The 22,754-nt window shown below is 39.4% G+C and overlaps 1 protein-coding gene across 1 annotated transcript in view; it reads right to left on the reverse strand.

The window, feature by feature from the left end:
• LOC126106418 (uncharacterized) overlaps positions 1-22,754 on the reverse strand; it is a 61,959-nt gene that overhangs the window by 15,599 nt on the left and 23,606 nt on the right. Inside the window, exon 3 of the mRNA XM_049912694.1 lies at positions 13,774-13,922. Within this exon, the coding sequence (XP_049768651.1) occupies positions 13,774-13,922 (149 nt within the window). The remainder of the gene's footprint in view (positions 1-13,773; positions 13,923-22,754) is intronic.

Below are 22,754 nucleotides of genomic sequence, written 5' to 3' on the forward strand. Positions count from 1 at the left end.
ACACTGGGCGTGGGGATTCACCATACATCTACCCACTTTTGAGTGTAACCAGTGTCTCTTAATACTACGACTCGTAGCAATACTATATTAAAAAGTTTTATTACTGAGTAAACAGTCCCTACGTGATTTGACAGCTGACATTTATAATTCACGCTCACGTCAGGAAAAGCACCACTACGGGAATAGCAGCTTTTACGTTATTGGTCAGAACGCAAGCAATTATGGCGGTCGCCGTAATTTTTTCGCGAAGCCATATTTCGCGACAAAGCACTCTTATTAGTCTCTGTCATGTATCTAGTCTCATAACAATACATAAAACTACATAAAATAACTACAATAATTTTGACGTGCAAGGAGAAGTAGTTCTAATGAGAGGAAGAAGTTTATATTTACTGGTGTTTCAACACTGACTACCAGGCAGCTTTTAATTCACTGATCGTAATTTTATTTTCGTTAACAGAAAGCAAACATAAACTAAACAAAGAATTTGTTTGAACAGAGTCTGTAATTCTTATACTTTTAATAGAGAAAGAAAGTTTCTAGGTCAGGGGATAGCGTTCGGCGAAATCTCTTAACTTGTTGTTGCATACGAAGCGTTGCGTTGGGCAGCACGATGTCGGCGGGTTACGATGATGAGAGCAGGATACAGACAGTTCCGTTGGTTAATCTTCTCCGGCGAAACGCAAATAAAGTTCCGGCACAGCTGTATCATTAACCCCCTGGTGATTAACAAACCACAACACGCCAGTATACGACCGTTTTTGACATGTCCTCTCTTTCAAAGTACATTACGTAGACATCGCTCGTTTTTACACTTTATGCACTGTCCGTGACGCTATCGTCCATAATTACACAGTTCGTCACATTCATATAGTCTTAGCAATAAATACACAGTTCATAGAATTGTTCTTGTGTGTGAAGCACACCGTAAACAATGTCCACTCTGTTCTCGCATTTCAAACTTCGGCAACGTCACTGAAAGTCATTTACATTGCACAGTTAATTAAAGTCTTCACTTTCGCGGCTTGATAGAATGTGATAGACAACAGTTCCACCACCCAAAACGAATACCAGCAAAGTTCATTCGCATAAAAGCACTGTTCGTGTCAGTCACCACAAAGTAGTTAGCGGCACTTTCACAGTCCGGTTTATTTGCTCTTACAGTTCGCTGGCGATGGCATTACTTACCGCAGTGGTAAAGAGAATTAACAATCTGATAGTTCGGTATCACTGTCCATACACTTACGTATGCTTTTCATTGAACACAGTACTATTTTTCCGCGCACGCTTCACAGACACACCATCCACCATCCCCTCTACTACGCAACAACATTTCGACTATCGATATCACTATCGCTGTCCCCTGTCTATAGATGTTATATCGTTATCGTAAATTACATAAATCTTTATAAATGTTGTTGCCTGCATTTTTCACAATTAATAATATTCCAAAAGAGAACTTTACGAACTTTACCCAGGTACAAAGCAAGAAACATATTTATCCATTGGCAAACTAAATAATCACAATTACATCTTTACATTTAAAATCCACAGTAGAATGTTACACAATCACAATTAGAAATGCCCATATGAACAAAAGAAAAAGAATAGAAATCTAAAAAAAAATCACGAAAAAAACTTTATATGCGTAATTAGCAATGCCTTCACAAGATATTCACGTAATTATGTCGTTGCAGTCTTGCGCGAAATTTGTGATGACTTTGAAAGAGACCAATTTTCATGTGTGATGGTTCTTTGTTGGTTCGAGTCAGTTTGATTGTCGAGACGAGATTAAGCAAATTATCTTCTCACATGATTTTCACTCAGAGTTATAGAGTCATTACTTCTTTACAATTTCGGTAACTAATGAAATGGCAGAATTATAATTTTTTTATAAGAAATGGATTTTGTGAAGATTGTTGTAATCATTAATAAATCAAAGTTTCACAATATGGCATTCGAATCCAAGTCTCCTTTACATCGTTCAGAAAGTTCAGTTGCTTCCACCGTCTTTTCACGAAAGTCTGTTCTGTAGACGTGTATTGCCACATTGCCCTTTATGGAATACAAGCATTCGAAGTAAAACATGATTTTTCTAAGTATAGAGGTTCACATCCAATACAGACACGCACGAAAGCTACGAACAGAACATGTTTACATACACAACAAACGAACAACAGCAATAATAAAACAAAAAATTTACAGTAAGATCGATGTAAAGACGTCCACAGAAGACCTTGTCAACTGTCACAGCAATTCTCTAGATCTATTGTATATCAGAACAGGACTGGTTTTTGGTACCTGCTGCAAGAAGGCTGAATGCCTGCAGCTATGACAAGAACGGTGGAACCTGTTGTCATATCCTTTCATGAAGACAGTTCCAAATGGTATTTTCCAACAGGATAATGCAAGATCCATCAATGCAGTTCTCCACACCGATGCCTCGAGAAATGTACGGATTCTTGACTCGCCTGTCTGGTCTGAGTTGTCATCCAAACGACATCCTCGGGACGTGGTGAGATGCATCATCTTTCGTACCAGCACCCAGCCAATGCTGAACTGATGCCATGTGAGTGTCAAGCATGGCACGAAATCGTTCAAAATGAGATTCAGGGACTGTTTATTGGGATGTCAGAGTGAGTGAAAGAGTGTATTTGCGCATGAGGATGCCACATGTAGCACTGATGCTGAAGATGGCCTTCAGTTCTGAATGACATCAAAGTTTAATCATGTGGTAGTGTCCAAAGACCATAGAGCCACACCAAAGTCGGCAACGCACACCAATCCCACAGACGTTGGCCAGGTCTCGCTGCAGTCCACAACTGCAAAGGAACATGCTCCTGAAGCCACACCTCTCTCTCAGCACAACACCACCCCCACACAGTGGTCAATACAGAGCCGACCAGGGAAAGGCTCTGCTCCAGTTCGTGACTTCGGCCAAAGTAGCCAGCATCATCAAAGAGGATTAAAGAGTTATTCAGGTGTCAGATGGAAATGCATTTCTTGTAAATGTTTAACACTGCACTTCAAGGGAAGAGTTTGTGACTGTATCCATGAAGGGATTCTTTAATAGTCAGTGACAGCTGTAAAAATTCGAGCCGTCCTTTGGCAAAGAATTGTATCAAGTAAATCTTTTTATCGTTGATTTAATAAAGTGTACTAATATTTGATATTTTAAATAAAAAGAGTCTTGATTGCACTTTTCCTTTCAGTAACAACGTGTTTCTCCTTCATTTGGCATCTTCAGGTTATCTTAAAAACTTTCCTTTTACAATTATCAAAAACAATAATATTTCATGTGTTGTAGTCTCGATGAGCTATCTCCCAGAGCAACAAAAGAACCCACAGTTGTAACCAGACCATTGTAATTTCGTCTGATCATAACAAATCAGTTGATAAACATTATATAATAAACATCTCCACAAAATCTGATGAACGTTTGACAGTTGTAATACATTCTATTTCTAGCGGCATAAGAAGTATTTCTCATCTCAATGTAAGAAATATATTCGAATATGAACTATAGTTTTCTTATTAGTGTCATATCCTCTAACAGAGAAATTTTGTTTCAGCTATAAAATAGGAAGATGAGTGTGTGAAAAGCTTTTTTTACATGACCAAAAGCAAGAAGGCCATGTTATCATGGATAACAAACTGAGGAGGCAGCAACATAAACATCATGTGGATACATTATCCAAAATCTAATGTGCCTATTTCGGCGAGACTCCGTTTGACCATTTAATATACACCGGTGATACTGACAAAATGTGAACCCAGTGACATATACAGCAATCAGATCGCTCTACATAAGCTCGTGGGAGACGTTAAGACAAGGTCACAGTGCAAACTTTGAACATTTAAACAGCTTTGTCCCAATTAAACACGAGATATGGATACGATAGCTTACATAGATACAATGAGAAAGAGTCTCATCAAAGTATCAAATAAAACTAAAGATCATAATAAAATCCTGTTTATTAGTAAGTTTCATGGACTTGGCTCTAATACTTAAGTGCACAATGGTTCAAATAAGTTATAAAAGATACACCCTACTACCTTGCCATGGGCTGATGGTATTAGAGAAGAAATAATACAATTAGTTATGTCCCTATAACCTGCCACTAACTGCTGAATTAGTTAACAGAGTAAAGAAAAGATCGTGATCAGCTAGCTGATTATGTGAATTAATTGAGAAAAGCAAAACTAACTCGAAATGAATGACTTGGTGGTTTCCTCTTCATGATGCACACAAGTGCTACTCGTGCTTACCATCGTTCTAAAACTCTCATGCTGAAGTTCTCACTGCAGTTCTAAGACACAGGTGTCTCTCGCCTTGACTATTTAAGACGAAGTGTATATGTGCTCTCATTCCAAAAATCTTACTGGTTTTGCTGGCACAGAATTCTCTTTAACCAATCAACTAGACCTTTCGGGTTGTGATCAACGAAAAACTTATCAAGATAGAAACAGTCTCCCTTCTCCTAAAAAATCTGCTGTGACTAACCGGTGATATACATTTATCTCTAAGAATGAGGCAGAAAGCAGAAACTCTCTTCTACAATGAGGTGTGTTTGATGTTTCAGCCAATGATAGCAGCTGCATGTACGTTTTTGCGTGTCTTCATCCTCGCTACAAAAAATAATTATCGTGAACCAATCCTGGACTCCCCAACAAAATTTAAACATCAATTACTGCTGGGCTCCTTTGGATCTAACAGCTTCTTCTCGCTCAGACTGCCTTGTGTTTCCACATCCCCTTGCATATCTCTATCTTTTCAGAAAACATTATTTTCCATACTTCTCACAATGGAAGTTTACAGCTTGCCAAATGTCGCTTCCAGCCCCCTGTGAAGCTGTTATCAGAACGAGTGACACCAGCTCGTGCAGTGCTCTTCCATCCAGCGTGTACCTGGCCGGGAAACCTGGCTTTCAGCGAGACACATTTTTACGACTTACTTGTAGTTGTACCCCAACGATCCTTAGTTCCTCACAATCAGCTAGAAGACCCAGATTACAGAAAACAGTTACACATATGAGACATCCTGGCAGATTAAACCTGTGTACCGGACCAAGACTCAAACCCAGAACCTTCGCCTTTTGCAGCCAAGTGCTCTGCAGACTGAGTTATCCAAGCACTGTTCATCTTCAAAGCTTTAATTCCCCAAGTACTTCGTCTCCCACCTTCCAAACTTCACAAAAGCTCTTCTGCGAACCTTGCAAAACTAGCACTCCTAGAAGAAACGATATTGCAGAGACATGGCTTAACCACAGCCTGGGGGATGTTTGCAGAGTGATTTTATTCTGATTACACATATCGCCGGCCGCGGTGGCCGAGCGGTTCTAGGCGCTACAGTCTGGAACCGCACGACCGCTACAGTCACAGGTTCGAATCCTGCCTCGGGCATGGATGTGTCTGATGTCCTTAGGTTAATTAGGTTTAAATAGTTCTAAGTTCTAGGGGACTGATGACCTTAGAAGTTAAGTCCCATAGTGCTCAGAGCCATTTGAACATTTGATTACACATATCCTTCACCATGTAGAAATGAAATGAAGAGGTACTTATTAAATTCATAATCATTAGTGATTGTTTCAGTTATATCCTTACTTTCATTCATCGCTAGCAATTTGAACTCATTAGGTTATGCAACTGTTTTCTAAAAAATGTCCTGTAACACCATGTACTCATAAATGTCGCACACTGTCTACATGGCAGACTGCTAGCACACTTCATACACATTCTATGGGGCAATCTTTAATAGCAAGTAATCTTCAGGAGCAATATAGCTATGATAAAAACGACATACATGCTACAGAAGTACGCAAAGTTAACAAGTAAACATACTAAAGAAGAGTGGGTCTTAGGAATTCCTGAACATACAAACTAACACATTCCATCTGTAATAGTGTTTCTGGTCATCATGATGAACTGTTTAATCAGTATCCTAGTGCTACAAGCAAATATAATCCTCATTAGGCTACGTATCCTTCTCTACATTTCATTGTGAATTTTATACATTGGTACAAAAGTATTCAACATTTTGCCAGTATACACCAGTAGGTAATTGAAAATCCTCAGATATTAATTCAAAACAAAAATTAACTTATTATATCGGAACGAAAATGCAATTGAGATAACTGTAACATTACAAGGATATGAAATAGTGAGCCAGTACTTACTTGCAGGAAAAGTAGTTTCTAGCAGTCCACAGCTAACAAAGCAGAAAAACCATTTTAAGTAATATTTATCTGCAGTACTTGGAAGTTTTTCTCCTGCAATGTAAGTACTGCCCATCCTGAATAGATTATTATCCACTACTTCAGAAATTTATCAGAACATGTTTCTGCTCAGCTGCAGGCTGTACACACTGTTAACGCTGCTGTTAATACTACTGTTCATATGAAACAGGTTTTTAACTTCCCTACTGGTCTTTTACACTGCAACACTGGGAAGAATACAAAATAAAAAAAATCCTTACTGTCTGTATACAGAATAGTAGGAAATATTCAGGGCTATATTTGTAAGTTATTTGCGGGTATACAGGGTAAGAAACTTAGCACACATAGATTCCGCCTCCAGCAAGCAACTGGGCTTGGATGACAGATATGGGTACATCATTACATGCTGTTTCAGCTTTATGCTACAGTAGATCAACAGTGGCGACAAATGGCAGATTCCAACCGATGCAAACAGCAGTATCGCTGAATGATAAACGGCGGTCTTGGTATGCCACACTTGTGTCACTGCTGAATTCTAACAAATGCTGGTAGGCATTTCTTTTTCTTGCACAAGGCATAAAACGAACTTCTCACAAATAATCAACATTGAAAAGTGGTTTATGAATGAAACTACCCTCTCTCTGCTTCTACACAGAAGCAGCTTAGCGCTCGTCAGTTGACTCGTGTAGACTGTACGGTCTGCACAGATTCTTTTCTTCTTTCTTTAATCGATTTTTTACGCTGTTGAATCACCTAAATTTTTCATGCTAATTAAGGCCATAGAAGCATTGTCTTTTACGAATGTATTTCTGACCATAAAGTGATTCTGGTAGCTGGAGTTCAAGTTTTTTTGTTAATGACACCTTTTGCTTTCTTGTGGTGATATTTCCATAGAAACTTTCATCCCCTGATACATGTTTCTTTATATCTAACAGGCAAGTGAAATACCCATTTACATAAATTTAGCTTTACAATTTCTTTAACGAAACAGAATACTTTCTTAAACATTTTCGTCTCTATCTCACCCCTTTAAGGGTTTTGTTTCTAAAAATGGGGAATACATATCTTTTTTATTCCTGATTGGGAAGCTGCACAAAAATTTTGATAGATTTAGCATCAAATATGCTTTTATAACGACGAAATTATACTAAACCTTTCATTCCCTATATCCAGAGGAATTTGATTTTTTTATTTCACACTGAAAAACCAAATTTAAATTTTAATAAAATCTTTTCATACTGAAATATGTTCATAAAGCATTTCGTTCCCTATTTCACACTCTTATATGCTGAATTTCCTAAAATATTCAAACACATATTATTATTTGTAGCCAATAAATCAAGTAACAATTATCATAGATGAAGCATTGAAAGTACTGCAGCAGTTTTTTAATAATGATCTATTTTTAAAATATGTCACCCTCTATTTCACCCCAATTGGAATTAAATTTGCAAAAGTACTTTAGTAAATATTTCTTTAGATCTGAGAAACCAAACACCAATTTTCGTAAATCTAGCTTCAAAACTGTCTTAACAGCAACATTTTTCGAAAGCCATCTCCTACCTCATAGCCTTAGTCGTTGAATTTCAAAAAATCTTTTCTCAAAGATCCATACATTACACGCTCAACACCCTCTCCTAATTACAAGTTCCTATCTTAGCGGTTTGGGCTAGAGGATGGTGAGTGTCAGTCAGGACGTTGCCTTTTCTACTTCTATTTACATAGCGTGGTAGTGCTAGAATCCTTACCACTTGATGGACAAGTATATAGTGCAGCACAAATCAGTTTGAAACAAACTGCATGCCACTGCCATGGTATTGTAATTTTAATGGCCAGCAAATTATAGAAATAGCACATAGCATTCTCTGTACATTTATATTAGTGGCATTTTATGTAGGGGTATGGCAATTAATCAGTTGTGAACTCACATGAACAGCCAGCACTAACCAGCAACTGAATGCTGAACATGCTACACACAATAACACAAATGGCTAAAACAGTTGCTGCAGTACCTGCTGCATTGTGGATGTTTCTTAGCAACTATCGTCCCCCCTCCCGATCTACACAAGAGGAAAATGCGCCTGCCTCATATGCTCTGACATCAAAAGCCTCTGGAATCAGTTTCCATTAGTCAGCATACTAGGTTTCCCCTTCACACTAATGTTTCCTCACAAATTCCTTTTCTGCCATCTTCTGCTCCTTTTCCTTCTGTACCAACATAACAGCCCATATTTCTCACCATCTCTCTCTGTCTCTCTCTCTCTCTCTCTCTCTCTCTCTCTCTCTCTCTCTTACAAAAAAACAGTAGGTGCTAAATGGTAACTGTGGTAACTGAAGGAGCCGTGAGTTTTCTGATGGCAGTTGCTTTCATCCTCATGGAAGTGACTTTTCAATGCGCACAGAAATGTTGCATGTAGAAAGTACTGATAATAATCTGCAGAGAAAAATAGCTCTCCCGTCTTTTTTTTAATTTGGTCAAAAATTTTATCAGTAGCAATTAATATCAAGGTTTTCTTTCTGTGTCTGCAACAGGCAGTCATGCAGTCACGATGTCAGAAAGAGCAACTCTCTTGGACAAGTGCAAAGGAACTATGTCTTATCTAAGGTCACAGCCCTGTTTCACTTCGCTATTGTAATGCAACAATAGACTAAAGTTCATTTATTTTACTACATGACACATCTGATTAATAAAAAGCGGGATACATTGGTCCTTAAAGACAAGGAACAGAAGATAGTTGTGATGCCTTTTACAAAGGTTTCATATTTTTCAAAGAGGGTCTTAATATGAGAATATCAAATTAATACAAACATAACCAAGAGAATTACGAAGTGTCAAAACTGAGAGGACTTCCCTTGCAACTCTAAAACAGTTTCTGATGGAAGAAGAATTCTGTGGTGCAGCAAAGTACGTGAGTAGACAGTGAGCTACCATCTGTTGTTCACCCTATGAATGATAAATTTTATATTTCATATTAAGGGGAGGGGAACTAGCACTAGCCACAATAGTTATGTTGTGCCAATCACGTAGAGTAAAAATTATAATGTCACACAAAATTGTATTTTTTCAATACGTGGTATTGTAAATCATGTTTTTTGTGGCGTTATGTATTGTAAAATATTATTTATTGTGAATCATTGGGTGTTACGTAGTATTAAGTATAATTTATACGTGAATACGGGAAGCATTTATTGAACACATTTCAACTCGATAAACACATAAAAAGAAAAAAAAACTTACAAAAGATTCCCCTGCAGGCACTACAATTTCCTCAACTGGTCATCTTGCATAACATATTTCTTATGAACTTGTTAACCACACTCTTAACTGAAGACAATTTTTAATGCAGTTGGGCATACTTCTTACCAAATTGTCCAGATAGACCTGCAGGTATTGCTTCGTTTCTCCATAGTGGCCTCTATGGACAGGACGTTGGGCCTGTTTTGCATGGCACGTGTATTTACAATGCAGTTCAGATCTGGAGAATATGGATGCCATTTCGTACGACTAATTTTATGCTCCTCTAGGAATGTAATCACCAGGTTGTGATGATAGGAGCGTGCACTGTCGTCCATCAGTGTGAATCCCGCTGCAATTCGTTCACCAAATACAGCCACAGCGCGTGCAAAGGTGTCGTTCCAATACTTCACAACAGTCATTCTCCCAAGTTTTGGCACAAGGTGTGTACTGAAGTGTCTGCTTGCGGTTATATGCGGAAATCGACCATATACACCTGTTCTTTTTTTCTTCTATGGCCATTACTGTGCTGATTCTGTTGTTAGACTCTTGTTCCAGATTCTAGAGATATTACTTTTATTCACAACGACATTCGCTGTGATGTCCATCTGTGTCATTCCGTACTCCATTACAGAGACTACATGAAGCCTCCGAATGTAAATTATTGTTGTCCGAACCATCCTGAAGCAACACAACTCTCATGAAGATACACAGCACAAATATTGCAATGTTTACATGAGACACATTTGCCACAGGCTGCACAAACTCCTCCCTCACTGCAGCAACGTGGACTAGTCTCGCTAGAGTTATGTTTCAAACAAGCCAATGTACTCATATCATAACGTGTTTCTGGATGACAAACTTCAGTTAAAAACTTTCGAAACTATGTGACATCTTCTTTGACCACCGAATGTCAAATAAGCAGACCAAAGAAGAAAAAGTTTTTACTGAAAATGAAAATTTCATGATACCAGGTAATAACGACATACATGTTATTTATGGCATCACCACATTGTGTCAGAAAGGTATATATCACGCAGGAACGAAACTGTATATTACCCAGAAATATGAAATAACTTCATAAAATACACACTTTTCAAAATCTGTGGCGTCCTATCTGCTGTAAAACTGCTTTTACACAGTCTGACTGTACCTTGTGCCTAAAAAATGTAATCCAATGTATTAATTTCACAAATAAGTTGTAAGTGTACAGTGTACGTAAACCAACTATTATTGAAATTTTTAACCAGCCTATTCATTATATGGTTTCAAATTGTAAAAAAAAATCTTGTTAAACTAACATTTGAAAAGATTTTACATTCAACATTTCGTGCATGATGTATATACTGAAAAAGAGTTTTATTTAGAGTAAATAAATATATAAATGGAAGTACACAGTTGTAAAAATGTTAAGTTACAGGACCAATAAAAACTTAGTCACAATCGTATCAAGTTTAATGAACTTAATGCATAGATAAACTAATGGTGAAGTCGTTTTGAGAGTATTTTATCCAAGTTCCTTTCTTTTCCTGTTGGTGCAGAGATCATGCGCCGGTTTCCTCTGCATAATTAAAATTCTTGTTGTCATATAGAATAACCTTATGAGGCAATACACTTAAAGTAAACAAAGTTTTCATTCTGAAAGAACATTTTTAAAGTAGATAACTGCACATCTTGAGATGTACCTATTCAAGGATATTATAATTCTTAAATTCACTTCCCAGTATCTTTACTCCTTAATGTGTGTTTTTTTCTTTTTTCAGATTCAGCTGAACTGTGATTTATTCAACAATAATACGAGACACAGATTTCAGTAGAAACTTTGCCTCTTTGTCTTGGGTCTAGAAAGAAATTATATGCTCTGGTGCAAGGATAATAAATGAAAACCTAACAAGCATATCCAAGAAATTGAGAATCACTACCAATTCAAAATTAAATTCAGTCCATGTCTCGGGGGAAATTAATTCAACAAACTGTCTAATTATCGGGAGTCAAGTATTGAAATCTTCTTTTAACCACATGGCAGGTGTAAGTGTTCAGTTTATCTTAGTGTGATGATCAGTAGCACACAGTAAATTAGACACTGTATTTGCAGATGAATGTTAACATTTTCTTTGAAAAATGCTGGTGTAAACACATAAATATCAAGCAAAAAATAGAAGATGAACAGTAGTTATATAGTTTAACTGAGGAGACAGCATCTTTATTTCATGATAATGCCTTTGCCATTAATCTACTTCATTACATTTAGCTGGCCTAAGTACAAATACTGTTAAGCGTTCATTGTAAATGCAATGTACTCCATTGAGTATTTCAGTGTAGGGGAGATGTGGCTATCACGGAATAATCTGGCGATATGGAATATCACTATTTCTGCACTGTTAGGTACCAATGACTTTTTCACTACTTTTGAAGGATCCCTTGTTCTGCAGTGTCTATCACCGGCCACCACTGTGCTGTTCCCTGTTAAACGGTTTGTGTTTCACTTTCGTAAATCTCCCCGCAGCTAAGTTTTCAAAAAAATTTCGTCAACTAATATATGCTTGTTTTAGACATTGTGATTAAGTGTGATGCATATTCGAGGAATACTAGTTATTGTGCATGGGCCGGTTTCTAATAATTAACTTTTTCTTTAGCAGCAGAAAGGATGCTTTTCCAAGCTGCCATGTAGTGATACATGGAACATCTATGTGTTCTGATGCAATTGTTTCTTGTTCATCTTCAGGTAAGTATTATTGTACACCTTCTTCACTGAAAACTTTGGATCTTCCCTTGGGGACATTGACACTGCCACCGAAGAACAAGGTATCGAACAACGGTAGAAAAACTGAAACATCATCTATATTTTAAACTATTCTCCATACTAACGCCAATCACAGGTCAAATAGAGCTAAGCCCATCCCAGAACCAACAAGCCTCTAATGCTGAAAACAAAATGCAAAAAACCAGATTCCTCACATCAAAAGAAGAAACAGGATCTCTTCGAAAAATCACTGTTTACTTCAAAGGGTGACTCAAGTGGCAATGATTAATCCTTCCTTTCTAATGTATCATCTGAAATGGACTTCGCACTATCTTGTGCTGGAAGACCTGCTGAGTGTCCCTTGTGTGACGAAAAAGTTTTCAAAGTAAAATAAATAGAAATTTGAATGCCGTGTTTTGCTTGCTTTTTGGGCGTTATTTTTCGATTGTACTGGTATCCCATAACATCAAAATTTCCTGTAACCTTGACTTATATTTTGGAAGGTTCCATCTTCATGAGGTCTGCGTGACATGATGGATAAATGAATGAACTATGTTACTTTACATATTGACGTTTGTTAAGATAATACATGACTGTGAAACACACGTAATTTCAAAGGTGTATCAACATAGAAGTTCTTTAAGATTCATGACAATCCACCCTGCAACCTTGGAATTAGCTTTCTTTTGTTCCTTACGACATCCCTGACAATTTTGAAACTAAACCAATGAGCATGAAAGAGCATAGGTGGTAGGTTCATTGCTAGTAGTTATATACTGCAACCACAGTACTTTCTTATTATCACCTGATGGTAAGTGTTAGCGAGCTAGTGCCAGACTAGTTAGGGTGGGGATGGTTACTGATTTCTATATATAGACGACCATTTCTCACGGAGATTCTACTTCATTTTTATTTATTATATTAGCTTGCATCATCATGTGTTGTGGAGAAAATTAATTGTGCTATACTCGAAATAATGTATGAAGTACATAAAAACATTACATCTTTGGAGAACACTTACAATAATATCATAAAAATCGTATTTAGACTGTGGGTCATTTTGTTCAGATTTATATTCTTCTACAGTATGAACAAAAGAATTGTCTTTCATAAAAATAAATCCTGAAAACAATAACGTAATAAGGAAGGACAAATTGAACGTCTTATTATGTGCTGTAATTAACTTACATCAACACTCCATTCATTTGTCACCTTATTCCTCAAATCCAGTTTTTGGAAGTCTTTTACACATTACCTTCTGTGCGTTATCCCTATGAACATCAAGTTGCTTTATAAACTATGCATCCTGCATGAAAGGCGAGATATCTTTTCCTTGGCTCTGTTTAGAGACTGAAGCTTTGTGCTGACATTAAATTGGTGATCAAAAGAACTGTGTAGAATCAATGGTGGCTCGCAGTTACTTTTGAAATTTACTGAACTTACCTGCGCTTCCTTATGAAGTGAACCACTTACTTCTGTGAAAAGTAACTCATTACCTTTTCTCGTCAACACATTTGCTTTCACATGATCGCATCTTGTGGTGTCAAGCACAACTGTACCTCTTCTCGTTGCTTACTCACCTCTTAGCAGCTGTTTCTCAGCTGTGCAGAAGGTCTTGTATACATTGCGAAGGCCACTGATCCAGGCGTCGAAGACATCAGATCCTTCCGCAATTGTGCAGTCACCATCGACAATAGCTACTGCACAGTCCAACGCATCTGAAGCAGCACTGAAAAAAAAAATATTCATAAATGTTAAATCCTTATTTACTTTTTACATTCGTGATTTTAGTCTGTACAAATATGTTATCTACAAATAACACATCAACCAGTCTTCCAGTTCTTACGTAAATAATGATTACAGCTAGCAGCAAAGGGCCATGCCATCTTGACGTGTAATGCAGTGGAGCGGCAGCGCTACATTTAAAGCTACTGCTAGCGTAAACGAACGTAAACAAATGCCTCTCTTTTCTTCTTTTCAGACCATAACACCTAGTAGATGCTAAAATACTTCACGGAATAGTTTTTACGAATTCTAATTATTGAAGCAGTTTCGTTCATTCCTGTTTTATAGATTTGCCGAAAAATTTTGATTTAAAATTGCATTTACTCCAAAAAATTTTGACTCTCCGCTGGTTAACTGACCTACACTGACCATAAACATTGATCTTACTAATTATTGCAATGTGTCTGAGTTTACCCAGTATACAATAGTTCTGAAATTATTTAAACTTAAAAGTTTCATTGCTCACATAAAAGTTTAATAATGAATACTGCTTGAGTTTAAGTTTAATAGTGAATACTACTTAAATTTCACTTCAGAAAGAGAAGACACGGTTAATACTTATGAATGCATAAGAATGGCTATGGGATACAAATAGAATGGCAACTATATTGCGTTTGTAACTAAATTTACAATAGCACAGACTGTATGAAGAAATCCTCTGAAGAGGATTTCCAACTTGCTTTATATGCAGAATCATGAATCAAGTTCATGGAGGTCGACTGTTGTTGCTGAAAGGTGCAGAACAGAGTTGTTAATATTATTCTTAATAGTGGTGACTGTAGGTTGGTATTGTGGTCTATCAATATCATTTGACATCTAGTGAATTACAATTTGTTAGGGTTTGGTGGTAGTCTTTGTGATGTTTCTGTCCACAATTCTAAACAAAAATTGCATGACTGGAAATTAAGATTTGTGTGTAGACTACACGTCAGTGTATTATGTCCCAGGCAGTCATTCACCAGAGTGCTTACTGTTGAATAAATGCCTTTGAAAGGTGAAAGCTTGTTAAATATTGAATTTATTATTCATTAAAACCGTTATCATTAACAGTGCACTTACAATATTCACAGGATGGAACACTACAAGATGAAATGTTATATACATAGAGCTGTGAAATAACACACAAAATGAAATCGTTGTTTCGTAAAGACAATATATCAAAGCATATAGTTTTGTTGTATACACTAGCAAATATATTCAACAAGATTCAAGGGAGATATATTCTTGCTTCAGAAACAACTGGAGAATTTACCTCTGTAGGTACCTCAGTTATCTCACACGACTATGTTGTGTCGATGTTGCATTATCTATAATTCTAGAGCCAGAGTCGGTTCCTGAAAGCTGTATCAAAATATTTGTCTTCTTCTCAACATTGTTTAATGTAATAGCTAGTATATTAGCGAAACAAGCAATCTCTGCAATTGGCATTGTCACAAAACAGCACCACATGACCATGGTATAGCATATCATTTTGTGTCACGAGATACGAGTTTTCTGTTCCCCAGACTTACGATTGTCCGTGTAGTAGCGCTCGTCGCTACTGATATTTTGTTCGTTACCGATCCTTTTACGAAGAAAAATAATATTGAGACTGTGTCGCTCATGGTAGGAGTTATATATGTGTGTAACGTGGGCAAAGAGATTGGCATCATCATTATTATAAACAGATAAAAATAAATGTCTACACTGGTTTATACTGAGATATAACTTACAGTGCCTGCGTGGTTTTTTCAGACTGTAAGATTAACTGTTTTTCATTCCAGGATAAAACCTGTGTGACATGTTGCGGTAATATCGAGAGACTGCAGTCGCGGACGAGTTTAATTTCATTATTTCGTACTAACCACTTCAAAATTTCACCCACGTTTTGAAATTTCACCCACATTTTGAAATTTCACCCACATTTTGAAATTTCACCCACATTTTGAAATTTCACCCACATTTTGAAATTTCACCCACGTTTTGAATTTTCACTCACATTTTGAAATTTCACCCACATTTTGAAATTTCACCCACATTTTGAAATTTCACCCACATTTTGAAATTTCACCCACATTTTGAAATTTCACCCACGTTTTGAAATTTCACCCAAGTGTTGAAATTTCACCCACGTTTTGAAATTTCACCCACGTTTTGAAATTTCACCCACGTTTTGAAATTTCACCCACGTTTTGAAATTTCACCCACGTTTTGAAATTTCACCCACGTTTTGAAATTTCACCCACGTTTTGAAATTTCACCCACGTTTTGAAATTTCACCCACGTTTTGAAATTTCATCCACGTTTTGAAATTTCATCCACGTTTTGAAATTTCATCCATGCCAACCATCACCTGTGTAATCGAGTGAGCATTGCACGAGGCTCCGCTATATACCAGCCACTTAAAGGAAATTCATTTAACTAAAAGAATACAGAGATGTTCTTTAACAGTTTCGGTAAGTCTGATCTGTATACATTTTGTAGACAAAACCAATGAAGCTATTATAAGGATGAAGACCGAAAAATATATCATTTTCACATGCTGTTTCGATGAAATGGGCAATAGTCACTTAGTTAAAGCCAAATTTAAGAAACATTATCAGTGTTAATTATCACTGTCAAGCATATTACTGCACAAATCGGGATAGCAGCTGGTATTGGCACTCCGCTTCCGCGATTCGCATGGCGGATTAACGACTACGGTCGATGTGCCAATTAACTTGGATGTGTTTCATGGGCATTTCCCACATCAGGACTGAAGAGTCAAAGAAACTGGTACACTCTTCTAATATCATGTAGCGTCCCCGCGAGCATGTAGAAGCGTCGCAACACGACGTGTCATAGACTCTACTTATGTCTGAAGTAGTGATGGAAAGAACTGACACCATGAATCCTGCAGGGCTGTCCATAAATCCGTAAGAGTTCGAGGGGCTGGAAATCTCTTCTAAATAGCACGTTGCAAGGCATTCCAGACACTCTCAGTAATGTTCGTGTGTGGAGGTTTGGTGGCTAACGAAAGTGTTTAAACCCAGAAGAGTATTCCTGGAGCCACTCTGTAACAATGCTGGACGTGGTGGTGTCGCATTCTCCTGCTAGAATTGCCCAAGTACGTCGGAATGCACAATGGACATGAATGGATGCACGTGATCAGATAGGATGCTTACGTACTTGTCACCTGTCAGAGACGTATCTACACGTATCAGGCGTCCCATATCACTCCAACTGCACGCGCCCCACACCATCACAGAGCCACCATCACCTTGAATAGTCCCGTGCTGACTTTCAGAGTCCAAGGACTCACGAGGTTGTCTTCACACCCATACAGGTCCATCCTCTCGATACAACTTGAAACGCGACTCGTCCGACCATGCAATGTGTTTCCAGTCATCAACAGTCCAATGTCGGTGTTGATGGGCGCAATCGAGGCGTAAAGCTTTGTGTCGTGCAGTCATCAAAGGGTACACGACTGAGCCTTGGGCTCCACAAAATCATACTCAGTTAATGTTTCGTTGAATGATTCGCACGCTGACACTTGTTGATGGCCCAGCATTGTAATATGCAGCAATTTGCTGTAGAGTTGCACTTCTGTCACCTTGAACGGTTCTTTCAGTCGTCGTTGGTTCCGTTCTTGCAGGATCTTTTGTCGGCCGCAGCGGCGTCGGGGATTTGATGTTTTCACGGATTCCTTATACTCACGGTACACTCATGAAATGGTCGTACTGGAAAATACCCGCTTCATCGCTACATCGGAGATGCTGTGTCCTGTTGCTCGTGCGCTGACTGTAACACCATGTTCAGACTCACCTAAATCTTCATAACCTGTCATTGTAGCAGCAACAGCATATCTAACACCTGCGCCAGACACTTGTTTTATATATATGAAGAGGGTATCTGTTCTTTCGGACATGTTCGAAAGAATAGATATCATCGGCGACCATGCAGCTCGTTAGAATGAAATTACAATGAAATGAATACCTTAAGCTGCATACAGGCGTTGATATAAGTCAACGTGGACAGTCGAAAATGTGTGCCCCGACCCTAACTTGGGATATCCTGCTTACATGGCAGACGCTCTATACATCTGAGCAAAAATATGCAGAATTTTAGACTCCATAAGATTCTGTAAATGAATACAATTTTTAATACTTTTAACATTACAGTACTTAAATATGGTGCTGCACAAAGTACAACATCATGTCTCACAACCTAAACAATAGTGTAAAATTCCAGAAACTGACTTGCAAATGGGAATACATTTATTAGATTAGGTTTGTGAAGAGTATAATTTGATGATTTCAGAAAAGTACACGAAATCAGTGGTTTTCAAAGATAATTTTGATTAACAATAGAACAATAGATCAGGTCAAACATTTTAATTATTTAGATAGTGATGTCACATATGACAACGACAGAAAGAGGAAATTAGCTAAGCTTAGGAATATATCTGGAACAATAAACATATGGTATAAAATATACAACGAGGTAAGAAACAAGAATAAAATTTTATAAGACAATGGCAGCTGCATTGCTTGTTTATGGAAGAGAATTGTTGATTGTAAGTAAAAGTCAAGAAAGTCGCGTACAAGCAACGGAGATGAGGTTTCTAACACTAGTGAAAGGAAGCACAAGAGCCGACAGGTTTAGAAACTCGGAAAAATTAGGGAAGAGCTTAATATCTTCAACATCCTCAATAAAATTCAAGAAAATACACTGAAGCGCCAAAGAAACTGGTACAGGCATGCGTATTCAGATACACAGATATGTAAACAGGCAGAATACGGCGCTTCTGTCGGCAACGCCTATATAAGACAGGAAGTGTCTGGCACAGTGTTTAGATCGGTTACTGCTGCTACAATGGCAGGTTATAAAGGTTTAAGTGAAAGTGGTGTTACAGTCGCCGCAGGAGCGATGGGACACAGCATCTCCGAGGTAGGGATGAAGTGTGGATTTTCTCGTACGACCATTTCACGAGTCTACCTTGAATATCAGAAGTCAGGTAAAACATCAAATCTCTGACATCGCTGCGTCCAGAAAAATATCCTGCAACAATGGGACCAACGACGACTGAAGAGAATCCTTCAACGCGACGGGAGTGCAACCCTTCCACAAAGTGCTGCATGTGTCAATGATGGGCGTGCGAACCATTAAACGAAACATCATCGATATGGGTACCCTTTATGACTGCACAACACAAAGCCTTACGCCTCACCTGGGCCCGTCAACACTGACATTGGACGGTTGATGACTGGAAAAATGTTGCGTGGTCGAACGAGCCTCGTTTCAGATTGTATGGAGTGGATGGAGAGAACCTCATGAATCCATGGACCCTGCATGTCAGCAGCTGATGGAGGCTCTGTAACAGCGTGGAGAGTAGTGATATGAGACCCTCAATACATCCAGATACGACTCTGACAGGTGACACGTACGTAAGCATGCTGTCTGATCACCTGCATACATTCATGTCCAGTGTGCATTCCGACTGACTTGGGAAATTCCAGCAGAACAATGCGACTCCCCACAAGTCCAGAATAGCTACAGAATGGCTCCAGGAACAATCTTCTGAGTTTAAACACTCCCACAGCGACAAAATTCCGCAGACACGAACATTATTAAGCATATCTGGAATGCCTTCAGCGTGCTGTTCAGAAGAGATCTCCAGCCCCCTCTTCTTACGGATTTACGGACAGACCTGCAGGATTCATGGTATCAATTCCCTCCAGTACTACTTCAGACATTACTCGAGTCCATGCCACGTCATGTTGCGGCACTTCTGCGTGCTCGCGGGGTCCTTCACGATATTAGGCAGATGTACTTGTTTCTTTGGCTCTTCAGTGTAGAAGAAACTGGAATGAACACTTAGACAGAATAAGTGGAGAAAGGTTACTTCACCAGATAAGAAGATTTAAGTCAATTAGATGAAGAACTCAAGGAAGATCGAGGAAGCGATGGGTATCGTAACACGCAAAAGCAACCCTTATGCTTGAGGTGAAGATAATGATTATTATTATGTCCAGTTGATGAGCTGGATCTCCAAATCACGAGCTGCTTGGAGGCCCTGCCCATAAAGCCACAAGATGTACACTACTGGCCATTAAAATTGCTTCACCAAGAAGAAATGCGGATGGTAAACGGGAATTCATTGGACAAATATATTATACTAGAACTACATTTTCACACAAATTGGGTGCACAGATCCTGAGAAATCAGTACCCAGAACAACCACCTCTGGCAGTAATAAAGGCCTTGATAGGCCTGGGCATTGAGTCAGAGCTTGGATAGCGTGTACAGGTACAGCTGTCCACGTGGCTTCAACACGATACCACAGTTCATCAAGAGTAGTGATTGGCGTATTGTGAAAGGCCAATTGATCGGCCACCATTGACCAGACGTTTTCCGTTGGTGAGAGATCTGGAGCATGTGCTGGCCAGGGCAGTAGTCTAACACTTTCTGTATCCAGAAAGGCCCGTACAGGACCTGCAACATGCGGTCGTGCATTATCCTGCTGAAATGTAGGGTTTCACAGGGATCGAATGAAGAGTAGAGCCACGGGTCGTAACACATTTGAAATGTAACGTCCACTGTTCAAAGCGCCGTCAATGCAAACAAGAGGTGACCGAGACCTGTAACCAATGGCACCCCATACCATCACGCCGGGTGATACGGCAGTATGGTGGCGACGAATACACGCTTCCAATGTTCGTTCACCGCGATGTCGCCAAACACTGATACGACCATCATGATGCTGTAAACAGAATATGGATTTATCCGAAAAAATGACGTTGTGCCATTCGTGCACCAGATTTGTCGCTGAGTACACCATCGCAGGCGCTTATGTCTGTGATGCAGCGTCAAGGGTAACAGCAGCCATGGTCTTCGAGCTGATAGTCCATGCTGCTGTAAACGTCGTCGAACTGTTCGTGCAGATGGTTGTTGTCTTGAAAACGTCCCCATCTGTTGACTCAGGGATCGAGACGTGGCTGCACGATCCGTTACAGCCATGCTGATAAGATGGCTGTCATCTCGACTGCTAGTGATATGAGGCCGTTGGGATCCAGCACGGCGTTCCGTATTACCCTCCTGAACCCACCGATTCCATATTCTGCTAACAGCCATTGGATCTCGACCAACGCGATCAGCAATGTCGCGATACGATAAACCACAATCGCGATAGGCTACAATCCGACCTTTATCAAAGTCGGAAACGTGATGGTATGCATTTCTCCTCTTACACGACGCATCACAACAACGTTTCACCAGGCAACGCCGGTCAACTGCTGTTTGTGTATGAGAAATCGGCTGGAAACTTTCCTCATGTCAGCACGTTGTAGGTGTCGCCACTGGCGCCAAACTTGTGTGAATGCTCTCAAAAGCTAATCATTTGCATATCACAGTATCTTCTTCCTGTCGGTTAAATTTCGCGTCTGTAGCACGTCATCTTCGTGGGGTAGCAATTGTAAATGCCAGTAGTGTACTTTAGCAAGGACTGTTAGCCTAGGACGGCTTACCATGAATGGCAACGAAACAGGCCGTAGAATATCAGCGATTTACCACTGGAGGGCAGCGTGGAGGGTAAAAATCATAGAGGGAGACCAACAAATGAATACACAAAGCAGATTCAGAAGGATGCAGGCTGCAGTAGGTACTGGGAGATGAAGAAGCTTGCACATGATAGAGTAGCATGGAGAGCTGCATCAAAACAGTCTCAGGAGTGAAGACCACAACAACAACAACAACAACTGTACTGTAAGTGTGCTGCGGACGACATCCAAAGGGGTTCTGATAAGAAAACAAATGGCACCCACACCACCACTTCTGGCTGTCCGACCGTGTGGCGGACGACAATGAGCTTGGCACCCGCCTGGAATCTGACTGACTAGAGTAGAGCTGTTTTCAGCGATAAGTTCCACTTCTGTTCCTCGAGGACCAGCGAAAACGTGGTTGGACATGCCACAGACAGTGGTGGTATACCACTAACTGTCGCATATGGCCCGACAACCAGGAGTGATGGTCTAGGGTGCGATTCCTTTTCATAGCGCTACCCCTCTGGTTGTCACCTGCGCCACCCTCACAGTGCCGCGGTACGTCGACGGTATTCTACGCCCCGTTTTGTTGCCCTTTATGGCAAGCTTACCTTTGATCAAGATAATTCCCGTCCAGACATGGCGAAAGTTCCTACCGCTTATCTTCGTCTCTGCCAAATCCTACCTTGGCTTACAAGGTCACCCTCTCTCCAATAGAGAATTTTTGGAGCATTATGGGCAGGGCCCTCCGCACAGCTGGAGATTTTAATGATCTAACGCGTCAGCAGCACAGAGTTTGGCACGATATCCCTCAAGAGGACAGCCAACAACTTTGTCAATAATGTCAAACCAGAAAAAAGACAGAAGTTGCTGTCCATGCATCAGCATCGTTCCTGGGAAACGCAATTTGCCCTTTTTTCACATGATATCTTGCGAACCATGGATGAAGGGTATCAGATTGATGCCATATTCCTTGACTTCCGGAAAGTGTTTGACTCGGTGCCCCACTGCAGGCTCCTAACTAAGGTACGAGCATATGGGATTGGTTCCCAAGTATGTCAGTGGCTCGAAGACTTCTTAAGTAATAGAACCCAGTACGTTGTCCTCGATGGTGAGTGTTCATCAGAGCTGAGGGTATCATCTGGAGTGACCCAGGGAAGTGTGGTAGGTCCGCTGTTGTTTTCTATCTATATAAATGGCTCTGAGCACTATGGGACTTAACATCTTAGGTCATCAGTCCCCTAGAACTTAGAACTACTTAAAACTAACTAACCTAA

This window comes from Schistocerca cancellata, chromosome 10 (genome assembly GCF_023864275.1).
Source record: "Schistocerca cancellata isolate TAMUIC-IGC-003103 chromosome 10, iqSchCanc2.1, whole genome shotgun sequence".
In the NCBI taxonomy this organism is placed as follows: Eukaryota; Metazoa; Arthropoda; class Insecta; order Orthoptera; family Acrididae; genus Schistocerca; species Schistocerca cancellata.